Below are 18544 nucleotides of genomic sequence, written 5' to 3'. Positions count from 1 at the left end.
AATAGCAAGCAAGGAGAGTCAGAAATTTCTCAGAGTTGGACCTTTGGAACTTTTTTTTAGTGTCACCTTGATGCTTCCCTGAAAACAGTTTTCCAGATTTCTGCTGGCCATATTTGAAGGGTTTACAAAAAAGAATGAGCTTGGATTGAATGGATAGTGCTGCTGAAATTTAGAAACTGCTGAAAAAAAATTTACCCAACTTCTTTTTGAAAATCCCCGAAGTGTTACCAAATAGGAAGTCTTTGTCCAGAGGGGTATTTAACTGAGCTTCCACGTCCTCAGGGGAGGACTGCGGTCTAATCTAAGCATGTTTACTTGTAACTATCCGAGTTACAGCACACCAGGAAACAGCAACCACACCACATGCATTTAGCTAAGTGAGAGGCATAGTTAACCATGTCAACAGCAATTAATTTCAAATCAGTTAATGTTTGACCCATGTTGCTCAAAATAAATAAAAATAATTTAGACATTCAGGAGTGGCACCTGAAGGTTCTAAATGCTAAGGTGGCAGAAGCATACACCTTTTTGGTATACCTATCAACAGCTCTTTTGTCTTTTATCATTACAGACAAGTTAGGAGGAAACGGTCTAGCACTACCATCAGCATCCAAAAAAATGTCAGCAGGGTTAGCAAAGGGAATTTTAAAAGTACTTTGAGAATTAGAAATCCCATAAAACCAGTTGGGTTTTTAGGCCCTGAAAGCGGACATGTCAAGTGACAAATTAGCAGCAGAAAAAATACCTTCCCCGTCCCCTAGATCTGGGGATAAAGCAAAAGCTTAGTGTGTGTCCATATTCAGCAATAAACAGTACCTTTTCTGAAGTCAAACTTCTTTACCGTAAACATTTGGAAAATCTCTGCTTTTAGCTACTGAATCACCAGAGAAGTTTCAGTATTAGGAGGGTCACATGAGAATGTTTAGTATGCTTCAAATTAACATCCAGTGGGAGAAGTGATTTCAGAGGCATAAACTACAAACTCATTATCAAAATCAGACAAAGCCTCTTCAAAACAAGGAGTTCTCACCTGGGCTGAGCCTGAAATTGGTCAGTACTGATTAGTGCTCTACCCTGGGAAGCAAAAACAAATTCTCACTCAGGCAGACAGGACTGAAAGGACCAAATAGCTTTTAACAGTACTTGAGCAGAATTAAACCAACCTTCCTTGTTCCCTTTCTGACTAGAGGAGGTGGGGGGGGGTTGAGATGTTTTGTAGATAAGCAAGCCTTAGATGCCCTCTGTAACTCAAACAGAAAAAAAATTATGTACTCACTGTAAAGTACAGTTTTGTACCTACCATAAATGTAGATGTCCGAACTGGATAGCATCTGCAGTCATAACAAGTGGGTTGTCCTGTCGTCAGGCAGCCCTGCAGTCGGCCGGATTCCAAAGTCCGGGTCCGGCTTCGGCTGATGTCGCACTCCTCCCGACGTCATCTCTGTTGGTCTTCGGGTATAAAAAGCTGTAAAAATGTGAAAGCAGCCACCACGAATATCAGCAGGACATAGGTTACAGCAATAACCATAACAATATTTAGTTTAATATATAAACAATATTTAGTTTTATTATTCTGAACACAGCAATGGCTGTTATGCTTGACGAAAATGTAGGTCAGCATAATACTGAACTAAAATGTATATCTGATGTTGTAGAATTCTTTGGAGCTGTTTTTAGATAAATTTTGTTGTTTGATTTGAATGATGGTTATGATTCATTATTACATTGCTATGTGCATAATTTATATGAACAGTTTTAGGTAATGCATTTCAAACTGTTTTTTAAACTGTTTTTTAAACTGTTTAGATTGTTTTTTGTCTCTATGACTACTAATTTATAATTGATTAATTGCATTTGTATGTTTAATGAGCCCGCCCAAAAGCTGTATATAAGCACTACAGATTTCATTTTGAATTGATATCTGAAGAAGCATAGCTTGGCTATGCGAAAGCGCTCATTTCATGTTATTTGAATAAAAGTTCTTGCTGTTTTTGAAGGATTGCCTATGGTCATTACTTGGGAGTTGCTGTAACCTATGTCCTGCTGATATTCGTGGTGGCTGCTTTCACATTTTTACAGCTTTTTCTTCTTCTTTTTGTTTGGTGAGAGCACCTTCAGCTGTGAGTAGTATTCCTGGTACTGTTATCTTCGGGTATAAAAGCATCAGCCGACGCGATTTTCCTCAGTGTTTCTTGCCCCAGATGCCAGTAGCCCTCTTGCAGGCTAAAAATTTGGATAGATGCCAATGTTTCCAAATAGACAGAGGTAAACACAGCAATAAGCATATATGTACAAACAAATACACCATAAAAGACTCCCCCCCCAAAAGCTAGCTATTAGGAGGGTAAACACCCTAGGAATACCACAGAGGGGAAGGAGGGAGGGTAATCCTGACTGCAGATGCTATCCAGTTCGGACATCTACATTTATGGTAGGTACAAAACTGTACTATGTCCTTCATGGATGCATCTGCAGTCATAACAAGTGGGTAGAATACCATAGCCAACTAGGCGAGGAGGAAAAAGTAGATTATGGTGTGTTTAGGATCCCTTGCAGTACAGCAGTGGCAAACCCTGCTCGGGATCTGGAATAAAGAGGCAAATTATAATGCTTGGCAAATGTATGCACGGAGGTCCAAGTAGCCGCCTCAATAATGTCTTTGGTTGCCACTCCTCGTAAGAAGGCTGTGGTAGTGGCTGTTGCCCTTGTAGAATGAGGTCTTATGTTCTGTGGAATTGGTTTTCCATGGAAGGAGTAACAGTATCGTATGCAATTTCCTATCCATTTGGAGATTGTCTGTTTGGAAATAGCTTTTCCTTCCCTTCCTGTTGCATAGGCTACAAAGAGTTGGTCAGTCTTTCTGCTATTTTTGTTCTGTCCAAGTAGTAGCGTAGCTGTCTATGTACATCCAAGGTATGCAGTATTCTTTCCCTCTGTTTTGTGGGTTGGGAAAGAAGGTAGGTAGGTGGATTGCCTGGTTTAAAGACACTCTGGATACCACCTTGGGCATAAATGTAGGATTAGTCCTCAAGGACACTATCTTGGTGGAAGATTAGGAAGGGTTGCACTGCCATTAAGGCCTGTAGTTCTGAAACCCTCCTTGCTGAAGTAATTGCCAGTAGGAAAGCAGTTTTCCATGACAGGTGTTGTAGGTCTGCTGTTGCTGCTGGTTCAAAGGGTGATAGTGTCAACTTTTCTAGCACAAAGTTTAAATCCCAAGCTGGTAATGGTGGTTTCCTTGGAGGTTTTACATTCTTGATTCCTCTGAGGAACTGCCTGAGCAAAGGGTGCGAAAAAACAGGTGGATCAAAGCTGTATTCTGCTGAAATAGCTGATGCATGTATCTTGATGGAGGAGTAGGACAGGCCTGAATGAAGAAGTTCGGCCAGATACTCCAGAATGTTAGGCATATCTAAGTTTGACACATCTTTTCCTCTTTCCGTACTACAAATGACAAACCTTTTCCATTTTCCAGCATAGTTCCTTCTTGTTGAAGGTCTGCGTGCTTCAAGAATAATGTCCTTAACTCTTTGGGAAAGTTCTGGATTAGCTGCTGCTATGTGATGTTCCATGCAGTCAGTTGCAGCGTTTTTAGGTTTGGATGTATGGTGCTGTAGTTGTTCTGAGTTAACATCAAAGGCATCAGTGGTATTGGCCACATATTGTTCCGAGACATGCTCTTCAGTAGTGGGTACCAGTGTTGTCTTGGCCAGTTTGGAGCTATCAGGATTATCCTTGGATGTTCTTCCCTTATTTTTAGCAGTACCTTGTGTATCAAAGGAAGAGGTGGGAATGCATATGCTGTTAGGCCTTTCCAGTTGAAGGAGAGTGAGTCCACTTTCCATGCTAGTGGGTGGAATGTCCTTGTGCAGAATTTTTGAGCTGGTAATTGAGAGGTGATGCAAATAGGTCTATCTGTGGCATTCCCCATTTCTTGAGATGGTCTTGAAGATGTCCGGTGCAGCTTCCATTCGTGGGCATCCGTGGTTCTGCTTAATATGTCTGCCAGAGTATTGTCTTTCCCTGGTACAAATATTGCCTGTAACTGAATGTTGTAGCTGAGTGCCAGGGTCCACAGCTCCAAGGTCATTCTGCATAGGGGTATGAATGAGTGCCTCCCTGTTTGTTGATGTACCACATGACTGTGGTGTTGTCTGTCCTTATCATCAACTGGCCCTCTTTGAGAAATGGTTTGAACTTTTGGATTGCCAGTTTTACTGCCAGCATTTCTTTTAGATTGATGTGCAGGTGAAGTTGATCCTGTGTCCACAATCCTTGCACGCATTTGTCCAGCATGTGGGCCCCCCATCCTAGGTCTGAAGCGTCTGTTGTGATGGTCTGGCTTGGTTGACATCTGCGAAAGGGTAGGCCTGGGTTTGACTGGCATGCCTGAGCCCACCATAGGAACTCCTGTTTTAAGCATGGAATTAGTGGGATTTCTGTTTCTAGACTGTGTCTGTGTTGGGACCATAAATTCTTTAGGTACCACTGTAGTTTCCTCATATGTAGTCTGGCAAATGGGACCAAGATTATGCATGATGCCATGAAGCCCAAGGCCTGTAGAACTTTTCTTGCTGTTAACTTGTTCAGTTTTGTTAGTGCCAAGAAGTAAAGAGGAAGTTCTTTTGTTTTTCTGTAGTCAGGAATGCCATTTGTTGTACTGTGTCCAATTCCGCGCCCAAGAAAGTCCTTGTTTGGGATGGTATCAGTCTTGACTTTTGTAAATTGACTGTGTATCCCAGTCCTTGTAGCAAGTAAATGACCCTTTGTAAATCTGTTGTCAGCTTGCTTTTGTTGTCCCCTTGTAGCAGGCAGTCGCCCAGGTGTGGGAAAATTTGAATTCCCTGTAGTCTGCAATGGCGATTACTGATGCCAGGCATTTTGTGAATACTCTGGGCGCAGTAGATAAGCCAAAGGGCAATGCTGAGAATTGATAGTGCTCTGATCCTGCAAGAAATCTGAGGTATCTTCTGCAGATTGGTCGAATGGGGACGTGCAGGTATGCCTCCTTGAGATCTAGAGTTACCAGCCAAGACTCCTTGCCCAGCATGGGAAGAAGTTGCTGTAGGGTCAGCATTTTGAATTTTGGGACAATGATGTATGTATTTAAGGTGGACAGGTCGAGAATTGGTCTCCAACTTTTTCCTTTCTTGGAACTAGGAATAGTCTGGAGTAGAACCCTTTCCTTGTTCTGCTGTTGGCACTCTTTCCACAGCTCTCATGTTTGCTAACTCCATTATCTGGCGTAGAGCCTCTGTTTTTGATTTGGAGGTAGATTTGGCATTCCTCTTTGACTGGTAAAGTGTGGAAGTGAAACCGTAACCTTGATCTATGGTTTGTAAAATCCACTTGTCTTTTGTTATGTAGTGCCAGTTCTTTGAAAATAAGGTTAACTTTCCGCCTAGAGGGGCTGCTATTTGTTCCCTGGTAGGCGGATTTAGGATTAAGTCACTGCGGTTGTGCTGATGTAGTGGCAGTGGCTGTGTCTGTGCCTCTGTTGTTACCTTGCCACTGTCGTCCTCTGTAGGCACCTCCTCTGGATTGGTTTCTGCCTCTGGAACGTCTATTTCTACCCCTTTGAAATTTTGTGGAGTCAGGAAAGGACCAATTCTTGGCAGGCCAGTTCCTGCTAAACCTTGGGGGTTGAACCTGCAAGAAATCTTTAACAGTTTGAACAGATTTTGCCTTTTCTTCCATTTTCTTCATAACCTGCTGGGCAGGTGTACCAAACAGACTTGTCTTGTCCATAGGAGCATCTAGCAACTTAGCTTTAACATGATCCGGTAAAGCTTGTTCCTTTAGCCATGCATGCCTTCTTATCACTGTGCCTGTCATGGCTGATCTAAATGAAGCCTCCAGTGCATCATAGCCACATTTTAAGGAATGGTTGCTAACCTGTTGTATGTTATTTACCATCTCTAATACATATTTCTTATCAAGAGATTCATCAGTGGTTAGTTTTTTAGTTAACTGATCAAGCATAAACTCTTGGTATTGTATCATGTGAAACTGACAGTTTAAAGCTCTAGCTGAGAGAGTAGCTGAAGTGTAGACCTTTTTACCCCATCTGTCTAGTGACCTTGCTTCCCTTTCAGAAGGAATAGGGTTTTAGCTGTGGTCGCTACTGCCTTGGGACCCTGGGATATAGTTTCTGGGTCTGCAAGTGGGGCCTTGTAAAGGTGGTGATGAGTACCTGGCACCCTGTAAAATCTGTCTGGTTTGGCAGGGGCTGGGGTAAAGAATCTGGAGCGGAGCAAACATCATTGAAAGCATCATCCACCACAGAGAGAACAGGAGGTATAGCTAAGGGCCTGTGCTGTGGGAGGTGCAGAAAGGTCCTAAGTCTTTTTCTGGAGTCTGAAAAATCCTGTTGCTGCCATTGGAACTGTTCTCGCATGGCATGCAAGGTTTCCCCAAAGGAGAATTCTTCTGGTGGGGAAGCAGCTGGAATGGATTCTTCAGCATCCGAATCTTCAAAATTGGAGAAGGGAGCCTCAGGCTGATCAGTTATGTCTGATTCATCAGCAGAATCATCAGTAGAAACTGGCTCAGGGGGCTCTGCCCTAGGTCTCTTCTCAGGGGGCTGAGAGGCCCTGTCTGGGTGAGGTTGAGATCCTCTAATTAAGGAAATTAAATCTTCTGCCAAAGAAAGCATTTGAGAACTAGAAGAGGGCCTGGATGTGGGGGGTTTAACAGGCACTGATTTAGTAGTCTTGGCTGCTTTAGCCCTGGCGAAGGCCTTAATGGACATGGCAGCTGGAGGCCTAGCAGCACCACGTGCTGGGGTAGAGACATCCAAGGGGATGGTGTCTGATAAGTCAACCACCGTAGTGGGTAAAATTTCTGAGGTCGATTCAAGAGTTGTAGCAGGGGCCTCAGTTGTTAGAATAGGTTCAGCTGTACTTTGAGCAGTTTTCTCGGTTTCGGCCGAAACCGAGACACTCGCGGTTTGCTTTACCGTGGTTTCGGCCGAAACCGCGGATCGCGAGTGTCGGTCTTTATCTTTGCCTTTTTTGCGGGTAGTCGGAGGATCCGGCGGCATAATGTACGCAAAATCAGTACCGAAAAACTGTTCTGCAAACTCCGACCGGCCTAAGCGTTCGTCGGTTAAAAAGCACAGGCGACCAGGCTGCTACGTCGTGAGCTGGGCCTAAACAAGGCAGACAGTATGAGTGGAAATCTTTATGAGGTATTTGTTTCCCACAGGTTAAACAATTGTTAACTTTTTCTGACATCGGCTGAGGCAAGAAAGAGTCCCCAACGGGGTACTTAGCTTTAGAAGTCTTCGAAGTAGTATTCGGTAGAAGTAATCTCTAGATCCGACCGACCGGCACTTGCGAACAGCTTCTGCTTCGCCACGGCAAGAAAGACTGAGGAAAATGGCGTCGGCTGATGCTTTTATACCCGAAGACCAACAGAGATGACGTCGGGAGGAGTGCGACATCAGCCGAAGCCGGACCCGGACTTTGGAATCCGGCCGACTGCAGGGCTGCCTGACGACAGGACAACCCACTTGTTATGACTGCAGATGCATCCATGAAGGACATCGTTCCATCCGAGTTGTTGCTCTTCATTTGTCTTCAACCTGTGGGACACAGATCCAACTAGGCTGCATTTCTCCGGGATCTGATCCGAGCTCCAAGCTTCTCCCCTACCCAAAATGCCCCCGTCTCCTTCCCCCCTTCGGATAGAGTTTGCTGCCACCCACAGCAACCCAACTTGACACCATCTTACCTCCAGTCACAAAAAAACTGATATTTTTATTTTATTTATTTAACATTTGTTGACCGGGAAAGTCCAACTAGGTTCCACAGAGCCTGTTTTCAGCGAAGGCCCGGGGAGAAATGCTATCAACAGGAATAACGGTTTATATATCAAGAAAAGGGCCATGTCTTATCCAGCCTGACCATCACACAGCCCATATGAGGCAGGGGGAAGGAGGGAGGGAGTGAGGGATGGTTGGTTGAAGACAAATGAAGAGCAACAACTCGGATGGAACGTTACAGTCAGTACATAAATTCTTTATCTGAAGTTGTCTTCATTCGCTCTTCAACCTGTGGAACAGAGTCCCTAGCTACCAACCACCTGGAGTACCATCGTGGAAGGATATTCTGTAACATGGTGGAGCCAAAGGATGCCCTACTTCTGGAGAGAAGATCCAACTTATAATGGGAGATGAAGGTGTAAATGCCCAGGCAGCCGCACAGCAAATTTCATCCAAGGAAACTCTGGAGCAAAAGGCAGCTAAAGTAGCCATAGACCTAGTACAACACGCCTTAACATGACCTGGCGTTGGCACACTCTTGGTGAAATACACCAAGAGTATACAATGAAAAATCCAACAAGCAATGGTGACCTTGGATACAGGCTTCTCCAAGAAGGGCTTAGAATAAAACAAAAAGTTGATCAAGACTTGTGAAAAGCCTTTGGTTCTATGCAAGCAAAAATGTAATAGTCTATGAAGAGCCAGCAGGTGCAATTTATACTCTCCCTTATTCTGAAAGTTCAGAAAGAAGACAGTGAGACTTATAACCTGATTGGTGTTTGATTCAGAGTTCACTTTGAGGAGAAAGGAAGGATTAGTGCGCAAGGAAACTCTGTCTTTATGGAAGATCATGTAAGGGGTGAGTAATAGGGATAAAGGCAGAGTGCATGCCCCCAGCTCTGGGGGGAGGGGGGGGTAGGCAAGACTCCCATCTGGATCTGGGTGCAGATGAATCTCTGCATCATCCTGTCCACCTTGGCATCAGAAAGGCTGCGGGTGGATCTGGAGGAAGAGGCCACCAACAGCGGCCTAGAGAGGTGGTGAGGACGCCAATGCCAGGGAATGGCTCTGAAGCACCTCCGGCTCGGGGCAGAAATGAGAGGAGTCAAAGAGACTCAGTAGTCTGAGCTGAGCTTGACTGGTGGTCCTGCTGAGGAAGAGCTGTCAGGGGACTGCTTCCTCAGCCTATCCTTTGTGCTTATCCCCACCCATCCCTGGTCCTCTTAGCAGGAGGTTGAGTCCCAGAGGCCTGGGTATAAGTAGAAGGGGTAGGGAGAAGACCATTCAAAATAAATGTATTCCTCCTGTTGATCAATGTGCGGGGAATGAACCCTGCACAGATCGAGCAGGAGGAATCAAGATGGGCAACCTCTAGACACACAGAGTGTGGGTGGCCATCAGCTGGGGAAAGCTTATGGCCACACTGTGCATTTTCAAAAACCAGGTTTGGGAGTCTGACAAAGATAGAAAAACAGAATTCTTAGCCACAGAAGATCTGAAGCGGAAAAATTACACACATTTACCCAAAATCAGCTTAGAGAAAATGGGTCACGATGCTTACACGAGTGCGGCAAACTAGATCTGAAGGGAGGAAGGAGACAGGGGCATTATGGGTGGGGGAGCAGCTTGGAGCTCAGATCAAATGCTGGAGAAATGCAGGAGAGTCAGAACATTGTCAGATCCATGTCCAACAGGTGGAACAGCAAAGGAAGACAACGTCAGATACGGGAGATTACATCCTTTGCCCTCAAAGTGGTCACTGGTTGTTCCTTCTCCAGTGACTCATCTGAACATATGATACGACTGATCATGCAAGGAAATTAGCCACACAAGACAGGATGACATATGGTTATCAAAACCCTCTCTCGACAGTTTTCGCTTCTTTTTAACCTGAAGGAAAGATCCCAAGCAGAGGAGAGAGTCATAGCCACTTAACTCCAAGTCCTGAAGCCATCTATTCTTTAGGTAAATCCAAAGGGAGCATAGCCTACTCATAATTGTGTTGAGGGAAGATGACTATCACCTTCAACACAATTTTACATAATGTTCAGCCCCTAAACATAAAAAAAACAGCTGGATTGGAGTCCATGTATGATATTTCTTCCCACAATAACTTTCCTGACAGATGTTTCTTGCTAAATGCTTAAAAGAAACAGGAAAGGTCCCCAACAGGGTACTTGGCTTCAGCTCACGGTCTTCAGGTAGATGACTACATGGAAACACTACAGGTGACTTCAATCACGCTTTGCATACACATACACTAGCAGCAAGAAAGTTCCGAGTTTTGGAGTACCTCTTACACTGGTACATCTGTTCATGCCAAAGGCGGACATACAGCATGCAAGGAGAGTGATTGACGCTTTGTAGACTGGACAGACATACTGTACCCTTGGAAAGATCCATTCCATATACAATGGCCACAGTAACTGGGATTACTACATCTCGATTTACTAATGTCTGTTTACTGAAAAAGTCTGACTGGATAATTTTATCCATTTTCAGTGGAGGCCCAAGAAGAAAAGAACCACAAATAAAACAAAAATTACATATACAAAAGGTGAAAACTGATATTACAATATACATAAATATATCTATTAATACAAATGTAAAATGATACAGTCATTAAAAAAACAAGATAAGCACAATACAATGTACTATTGAAATGTACTAACGTGTTATAAGTGTGAGAATTTATTTCTCATTCAAAGCAAATGTCAAGTGGAACATTCAGACAATGGATGAGGTGGGAAGGGAAACATGAGAGGTAATAAGTGGAGTAGATATGGGAGACAGAAATAATGAGAAAAAAAACAAGGTTAACTTTAAGTGAAATAAAAAGAAAAAAGAATGAGTGTGTACAGGTATTAGAGGACAAGGATCTGAAATTATTAGCAAAAAGTGCAGCAAGTGCAGTCAGGAGGCAGAGGGGAATTTTTTCAGCTGCAGCTTAAATAAAAGTATGTTATGTACTGCCCTGACTGAAGCAAGGATCATATTCCAGACTTTTGCTACACAGTGTGAGTACAGATGAACTGCAGTTTTTGATCAAAGGTGACTACTGGGGAGGCAGTGGTGTAGAACTGTACTTCGAGCTAGACAAGAAGTGCGATTAAACATAATTGTGTGCATTAACAGAAGTATAATTTCGTTGGACTAATTCTAGCTAATGTAGAGTTTTTAGTGCAGAACAGTGGTGTGCTCTGTGACTTGTATTAGCTACAAACATGGCTACCCCCATAACATTGTTCTACTTAAGATTTTATGGGTGGTCTGAAGGTTAGTCAACATGGGTGAACCATCTAATAAAGAGAGGAGCAGGTATGTAGTGGAAAAAGTAACCAGTGGATGCAGTAAAATGTTTTGGTTCTATATAGCATTCCTAGTTTTCTGAGAGTTTTTATATTGCTCTGTATGTGGAGACCAAATTTGAGGCGGTCATCTATTGTTACCCCCAGCAGTTTTGTGAAGGGCACTACTTCAATCGGTGTACTGTTTAGGGATCTGATTTGAAAGTTATGTTTCTCATGGGTAAGTGACTTGAGGAAGACCAACAGGAGTTTGGTTTTCGCTGAACTAATGAGTTGGTGGTTACAAAGCCAGTTTTCGGTACAGTTAAAGGCACATTGTGTAATCTCTCTTAGGTTTTCTAGATTGAGAAGCAAATAAGGGTGGAATAGTCTGTATTTTGTTCAAGGGATGCATGTTGTATACTTAAATTGTTTATAAAGATGTTAAACACAAAAGGGCCAAAGACAGTCTTGTGGGACACCAATCTGCTTTCCAAACACTTGAACAAAAGTGCTGGATGCCTACCAGTTCCAAAGTGTGAAACAGTTGACTTTATTACAAAATACAGTTAATGCTGCAAAAGGAAACTTCATGAAAAGACAAGAAACTGCTGGAAAAAAAACGTTTTGGTACGTAGAAAGGCAGCGAACTTAAAGAGGGCATACAAATAAGTTTGAAGACCGTAACTGACCTCTGCTCCAGTAAGAAAAGGGTGTCCAGGGCCAGTAATGGTCAAGTAGTTGTCATTCCCTTCAGGAAACTGCAAAGGAAAAACAACATTTAAGATTAATGTTCAAAGTCAGGATATAACTACAACAGATACTAATCACTTCAAAAGCCTTTGCACCTGTCAATTTCTTCACAACAAATCAAAACTGTGTGGATTCAACCATCTATTGTTATTACATCACTACTGCAATAGCCTTAAGCAACACTGGACCAGTACCACTGCCTACTGAGTAAGGGAGTTTATAGTGTTTGTTAAAAGTGTCCAAGGCCAAAGTGCTACCTCTAGTCTACCCCTTTCCAAAAAGGGAAAGAGCCAGGACTCTAGAAGAGCCAGCCCTGGCTTTGCATGGAAATGACTTATGGTGAGAACAAAAGGTAACAGCATGGGACCACCCTTTAGAAATAGTTTGTTAGACACCAGTTGTACTTTATTTTTAGCTTCATAAGTGATAAATGATTGATCACATACCCTGAACAATTTTATTCAGTCAATACTGTACCAGATTGGGCTATGGACATCCATAATGTGAAGTGAAGATTTCTCTCCTTTTACTTGTAGACTATGGAAAGAAAACAGTGGGACTCAGAAGTAACCCAAGACACAAAAGGATTTATTCTCAGTTTCCTTATCTTTGTAAAATATGACATAGTGATGACACAGCAGGAGTTCTGGGAGGGTAGATATTTCATCTTTGACCCTCCCAACCACTTTTTGGAAACTGTTTGCCGAAACATTACCGAGAACACAATCTTCTATTTTGAAAGAGAAACCAGAACAGGTAGGACAAAAAATGTTATATTTTGAAATGGAATGGAAGGTTAAAAACCCATTTAAGGGCTTATGCCGAGGAAAGATGAAAATGTATTCAAGAGAGCACTTAAAATTTCAGTTTTAGCATATTCTGTCAAACTGTATTCAAGCAATTTTTCTCAAAAAAGAGCCAGAGGCATTCTTTTCAGGATACAAAATCAATTAAACAAAGGCAAGTGCGGTAAATTATGTACCCCCATACGAATTGATTCAGCAACATCCTTACTTATATGGACATAACAACAAGAAGAATTTAACAGTATGGATTAAAAATGATTCCGGTGTGGCATCTACGGATATGTGGGAAGAGACTAAAAAGATGATAAAAAACTGAGAAAATGGAAGCTCTGTTATATGGATATCGATAGTAAGATACAAGTCAAAATGAGTTTAGTCCCTTAGTGTTATATACAGGTCAGGCATATTTTTATCAACCAGAGAAGGTGTGGAGAGCAATTAATAAAAAAGAGCTGAAGAATTATATCTGTGAGGGGAAGAAGCCAACTGTCAAGAGGGATATGCTTATTCTTCCAACAGGGCAGATTAGGATTACCCGATTTGAAGGGGTATTTCAGAGCAACACAGTTAACGCTCCTATACATAGCACAAGCAGAAAACTATAATTCAAAGTGAAGAGAGATGAGCCTGCGGGAAGTTCAAGAAACAAGGAGAAACTTATTTCTGATGCAGACCTTTAAGGAAAATAATAATCATACACATTATTAAATTCATAAAGTAGAAGAAAGTATTTTTAGTAGTAAGTCAACACGGGAATGGAGAAAGGAGATTCTGCCAATAGGGATAACTGCAATTAGGGATACAGACAATAGTCAAAGTAAACTATGTTGATCAGATATACTCAGCAATGCAAGAAGAATGAAATTATGTTGCTTTGGTCCTCATGCAAGACATAACAATGAAGACAGTCTGAATGACAGTAAGACTAATGCAGATGCAGTAATTAAAATATTAAAGTACAGTTGTGTACCTACCATAAATGTAGATGTTCGAGTGTATTCACTGTTGCAGTAATTACACTTGGGTTATCCTGTTGGCAGGCTACGCGCAGTCGGCCTGAATTCCAAAGTCCTGGTCCGGCGTCGGTTGCTGTCGCCTCTTCCCTGACGTCAGTGTGCCAAGGGTATAAAAGATGCAGCCGACGCTATTTTCTTCAGTTGTTCTTGCCCCAGATGTCAGGTGCCCACAAAAGGGTAGGCTAAAAAACATAGCTTATAAAAACATGCACTGAAATAAACAATACCTTCATCTACAAGCAAATACACCACATAGGTTGTATAGAATAGAGAAGTACAGATAAGTCCCAGCAAAGAAAGAGGGATGGTGGGTGGGTAACCTGGACTGCAACAGTGAATACACTCGAACATCTACATTTATGGTAGGTACACAACTGTACTATGTTCATCGTGTTTCACTGATGCAGTCATTACACTTGGGTTGAATCCCAAAGCTGAGGTTGGGCGGCTGTGTCTAAACAGAATTAGGAGTGGCTATAAGGCCTTGCAGAACTGCAGTGGCAAAGCCTGCTCTGGATTTAGAGTAGAGGTAAGTGGTAGTGCTTAGTAAAAGTGTGCAGTGAAGTCAAGTTGCAGCCTCCAAAATATGCTTAGTTGGTACTCCTCCGAGGAAGGCTGCTGATGTGGCTGCTGCCCTGGTAGAATGTGGTCTAATGCCCTTAGGCACTGATTTGCCATGTTGTGAGTAGCAGAAACGAATGCAGTGTCCTATCCATTTTGAAATAGTCTGCTTTGAGATGGCCTTTCCTTGTGATCCTGCAGCATATGCCACTAAAAGTTGCTCAGTCTTTCTGAAAGCTTTAGTTTTGTCCAAGTAGAAGCGTAGCTGTCTGTGTATGTCCAAAGAATGCAGAAGTCTCTCCCCTTTATTCTGTGGGTTTGGGTAAAAGGTAGGCAAATGAATGGTTTGGGTAAGAGCCACACTGGACACTACCTTAGGCATAAATGTTGGGTTTGTACTTCGAGAAACCCTGTCCGGATGGAAGATGAAAGGTTCCACAGCCATTAATGCCTGCAACTCTGAGACTCTTCTTGCTGAAGTTATTGCTAGGAGCAGAGCTGTTTTCCATGATAAGAATTTTATCTCAGCTGTATTGGCTGGCTCAAAAGGAGGCAGTGTGAGTTTTTCCAAGACAAAATTGAGGTCCCATGCAGGTATTGGTGCTCTCCTTGGAGGTCTTATGTTTTTGGCCCCCCCTGAGGAACTGCCTAAGCAATGGATGTGAAAAAATAGGTGGGTCTGTATTGTAATGAGCTGAAATGGCAGAGACATGGATCTTAATTGAAGAGAAGGATAGGACTTTGTTCCAGCATCTCAGTTAGGTATTGTAAAATCTGAGGAATATTTGAAACAAGCATGTCACTTCCTTGTGCCTGGTTCCAAGCACAGAATCTCTTCCATTTTTCTGCATAAGATTTTCTGGTGCTGGGCCTCCTGGCCTCCAAAATAACATCCATAACCGCTTTAGAGAGAGGTGTATTCTGAATGGTTACACTATCCGCCATGCAGCTAGATTTAGGGTTCTGAGTTGGCTGTGCAGGATCTGATTGTTTTGTTGTGTCAGTAAATGAGGAATTTGAGGCAATGTACAGGCTGGGCCTAGAGACAAGCTCCTTAGGATTGAGTACCAGTGTTGGCGTGGCCAATCCGGGGCAATCAGTATCATTTGTGGCTTCTCTCGTCTGACCTTTAGAGTATCTTGGGGAGGAGAGGCAGTGGAGGAAAGGCATATACTGTAAGTTTGTTCCAGCTGAATGACAAAGCATCCACCTTCCATGCTTGCTCGTGATAAGTCGTTGTGCAGAATCTCTGAAGTTGGCAGTTGAGAGAGGAGGTAAAAAGATCTATATCTGGACATCCCCATTTCCTTGCTATCATGCTGAAGATTTGTGGATCTAGTTTCCACTCGTGAGGATCCATGAGGTTTCTCCTTAGTTCGTCTGCCAGAGTATTTGTTTTTCCTGGCAGGAATTGTGCTTGCAGATGTACTTGGTAAGTCAATGCTGTGTTCCACAAAATTATGGCTTGTCTGCAGAGGGGGTAGGAATGGGTGCCCCCCCTGCTTGTTTATGTACCATGTAACTGTGGTGTTGTCCATCTTTATCAGCAGCTGTCCTGGATTAAGTAGGTCCTTGAAGGCTGTCAGGGCATTTTGTACAGCTAGCATCTCTTTTTGATTGATGTGAAGATGCCTTTGGCTTGGGGGCCATGTGCCCTGAATACATTTTCCTGCCATGTGGGCCCCCAGGCATAATCTGATGCATCTGTTAGTGTTTGCCTGGCTGTGGGTAAAGTGAATAGCTGTCCCTTGTTGTGGTGACAGGCCTGTGCTCACCATCGAAACTCCTGTTGCAGGCAGGGAATGAGTGAAATTAATGATTCCAGGCTGTGGCAATGTTGAGTCCCAACACTTTTTAGATACCATTGTAGTTTCCTCATATGCAGTCTTGCATATGGAATTAGCAGAATGCAGAAGGCCATGTAGCCCAGAGCCTGCAGAATTTTTCTTGCAGAGAACTGGGTCTTTGTTGCCATGCTTTGGAAGTAAGAAGTCGGTTGCCTTTGTTTATCTGGTGTGAGATAAGCCATCTGGGCAGTTGTATTTAAGCTTGCACCCAGGAATATTATCTCTTTAAGGGTACTACTTTTTATTTCTTTTCGTTTACTGTGTACCCTAGGCAAATTAGTAATCTTTTTACAAATGCCAGATGCTTTCATAGAATGTCTTTGGTCTCTGCTTGAATAAGGCAGTCATCCAAGTAGGGACATATTTGAATTCCTCTGTCTGCAAAATGCAATTACTGGTGCCAGGCATTTTATGAAGACCCTGGACGCAGTAGATAAGCCAAAGGGCAGTGCAGAGAATTGGTAGTGCATTGAGCCAGCTGTGAATCTGAGGTATCTTCTGCAAGATTGTCTGATTGGGACATGCAGTTATGCCTTTTTGAGGTCCAAAGTTAATAGCCAAGCCTTCTTGCCCAGCATGGGCAGAAGCTGCTGCAGAGTCAACATTTTGAATTTCGGAATATCCAGAAAAGTATTTAGAATAGACAGGTCCAGAATTGGTCTCCATGCTTTGTCCTTTCTTGGTACTAAGAAAAGTATTGAGTAAAATCCTTGTCCCTGCTCTTGTTGTGGCACTTGGCTGAATAGCCCTCAATGTCCATGAGATTAAACTTGTTTTCGTGCCTCTGCCCACTGATTGTGTGGCAGGTCTGGCATACCTTTTGCCTTTGGAAGGGTGTGAAAGTGAAACCTGTAGCCCTGAGAGACTATATTTAAGACCCATTTGTCCTGGGTGATCATGTGCCAATTTTGTGAAAAACGTGCTAGCTTTTCCCCCAAGGGTGCTGCCAAAAGATTTTGTTTTTGAATTCATGGATTCGAATTCCCTGTTGAACACTCCCAGAGTTTTTCGGCAAGAGACTGTTCCTATTGTGAATGGTTCAGCTACCCCTCCGGTTCCTGGTGGTTTAGGAATCCTAGGTGCATCGAGTAGGACTTCACAAAAAACTACGGACAATTTCCTTATTCATGGTTTACCAGTACCTGTTTTGACTGCTGCTTCTAATGTTCCTAGTGTGGCTAATGTTCTGGTTGTCGTGCAAACTTCGTTGGCTCCTCCTGTAGTTGCGGATGCTCCTGTTGGTATGAGAACTGTTTTGTCTACTTCTATTTCTAACGGTGAGCCCCATTCCAGCTGATAGTGTATTTAAATTTATGGAGGATAGAAGGCAGAAATTTCATAATCCGTTTGGAGCTCTTGGTGGGCGCTCCTCTAATATGTTCCCTCAAGAAATTCAGGACAATGTGGATGATTTTGAAAAACTTATTTTTAGAGGAACACGCTGTCACTTTAATTTATTAGGTTTAACCAGACATGTTGAGCTAGATATTGCTCCACGAGACTCGAGGGCTTTTAAAAGCCCAGCGACTCCCTTTGATTCTTCTGATGATGTTGATTTAGTATTTAAAGACCGTTGGTTAGCTGCAGCACATACTTGTGCTATGGAATGGGTTAATATACTAGTAGAAAGGGAGCAATTATTATACAAAAAACTTCAGGATCAACTACACAAAATGCATTCGAAGTTACTGAATGAGATAGGAGACCGGAAAATTCTTGATATTTTTAAGAACATTAAGGAAAAATTAAATAAATATGAGAATGAACAGGTCCACCTTAAATCTACCAAAATTAAGAGAGACATACGCGATTACACTAATGGGCGTGCGTTTTTGTGGAAAAAGAAACAAAGTTTCCGTTCAGGGCAAATGGCGAAGGCTAGTAAAAAACAATTCTCTGTTTCTTTTGCTTCTTCGGATGGTTTATGTCTTACTACGGACTCTGAGGGTGAAATTCATGAATTTCCCCCTTTACCTGGCACTCAGGATCCTGTAGCACATCAAAAACGTTTTCGTTACAATGAAGACAGTGCCAAGAGAGGAAATAAGGGAACTGGTTTCTGTTCTCCAATGCGTGAAGGACAAGTTAAACATTTAAACAAGGTAGATGGAACTGAAATATTGGACACAGTTTCTTTTCCTGTTTCTAATGTTATTAATTTATCTGGCTCTGTTTTAACCAATGAAGAAGCAGCTGTTCTTCAGTTAGGTTTTAAATTTGTACCTACTGTTACACCAAGGTATTATTTCATTAAACAAGTAGTATTTAAGTTTGTCAGAAAATTATATCTAAAATGCTTTTTTGCACAAGGGAATGAATGTACATATGGGAAGAGTCTTACTTACAGTTCTAATAGTGACAATGGTGTAGATCGTTTCTTTTCATGTTTATCAGATGATGTTGACTATTTTATTTCCCCTAATGCTTATTCTTTGTTAAACACTGATGGTATTGAGTTTCATAGTAAATTTATACCTCCATATACTAATCAGACTGTTACTCAGTTTTC

The 18544-nt window shown here is 42.5% G+C and overlaps 1 protein-coding gene across 3 annotated transcripts in view; it reads right to left on the bottom strand.

Annotated features, from left to right (window-relative positions):
- TOX4 (TOX high mobility group box family member 4) overlaps positions 1-18544 on the bottom strand; it is a 966801-nt gene that overhangs the window by 780282 nt on the left and 167975 nt on the right. For all 3 annotated transcript variants that reach the window (XM_044057880.1, XM_044057879.1, XM_044057881.1), the window contains exon 2: positions 11745-11813. In XM_044057880.1, coding sequence (XP_043913815.1) covers positions 11745-11813 — 69 coding nt within the window. The remainder of the gene's footprint in view (positions 1-11744; positions 11814-18544) is intronic.

This window comes from Protopterus annectens, chromosome 16.part0 (genome assembly GCF_019279795.1).
Source record: "Protopterus annectens isolate FY-2018-M chromosome 16.part0, PAN1.0, whole genome shotgun sequence".
Lineage (NCBI taxonomy): Eukaryota > Metazoa > Chordata > Ceratodontiformes > Protopteridae > Protopterus > Protopterus annectens.
The sequence above is the reverse complement of the archived record's forward strand: the minus strand, read 5'-3'. Positions and strand labels throughout refer to the sequence as shown.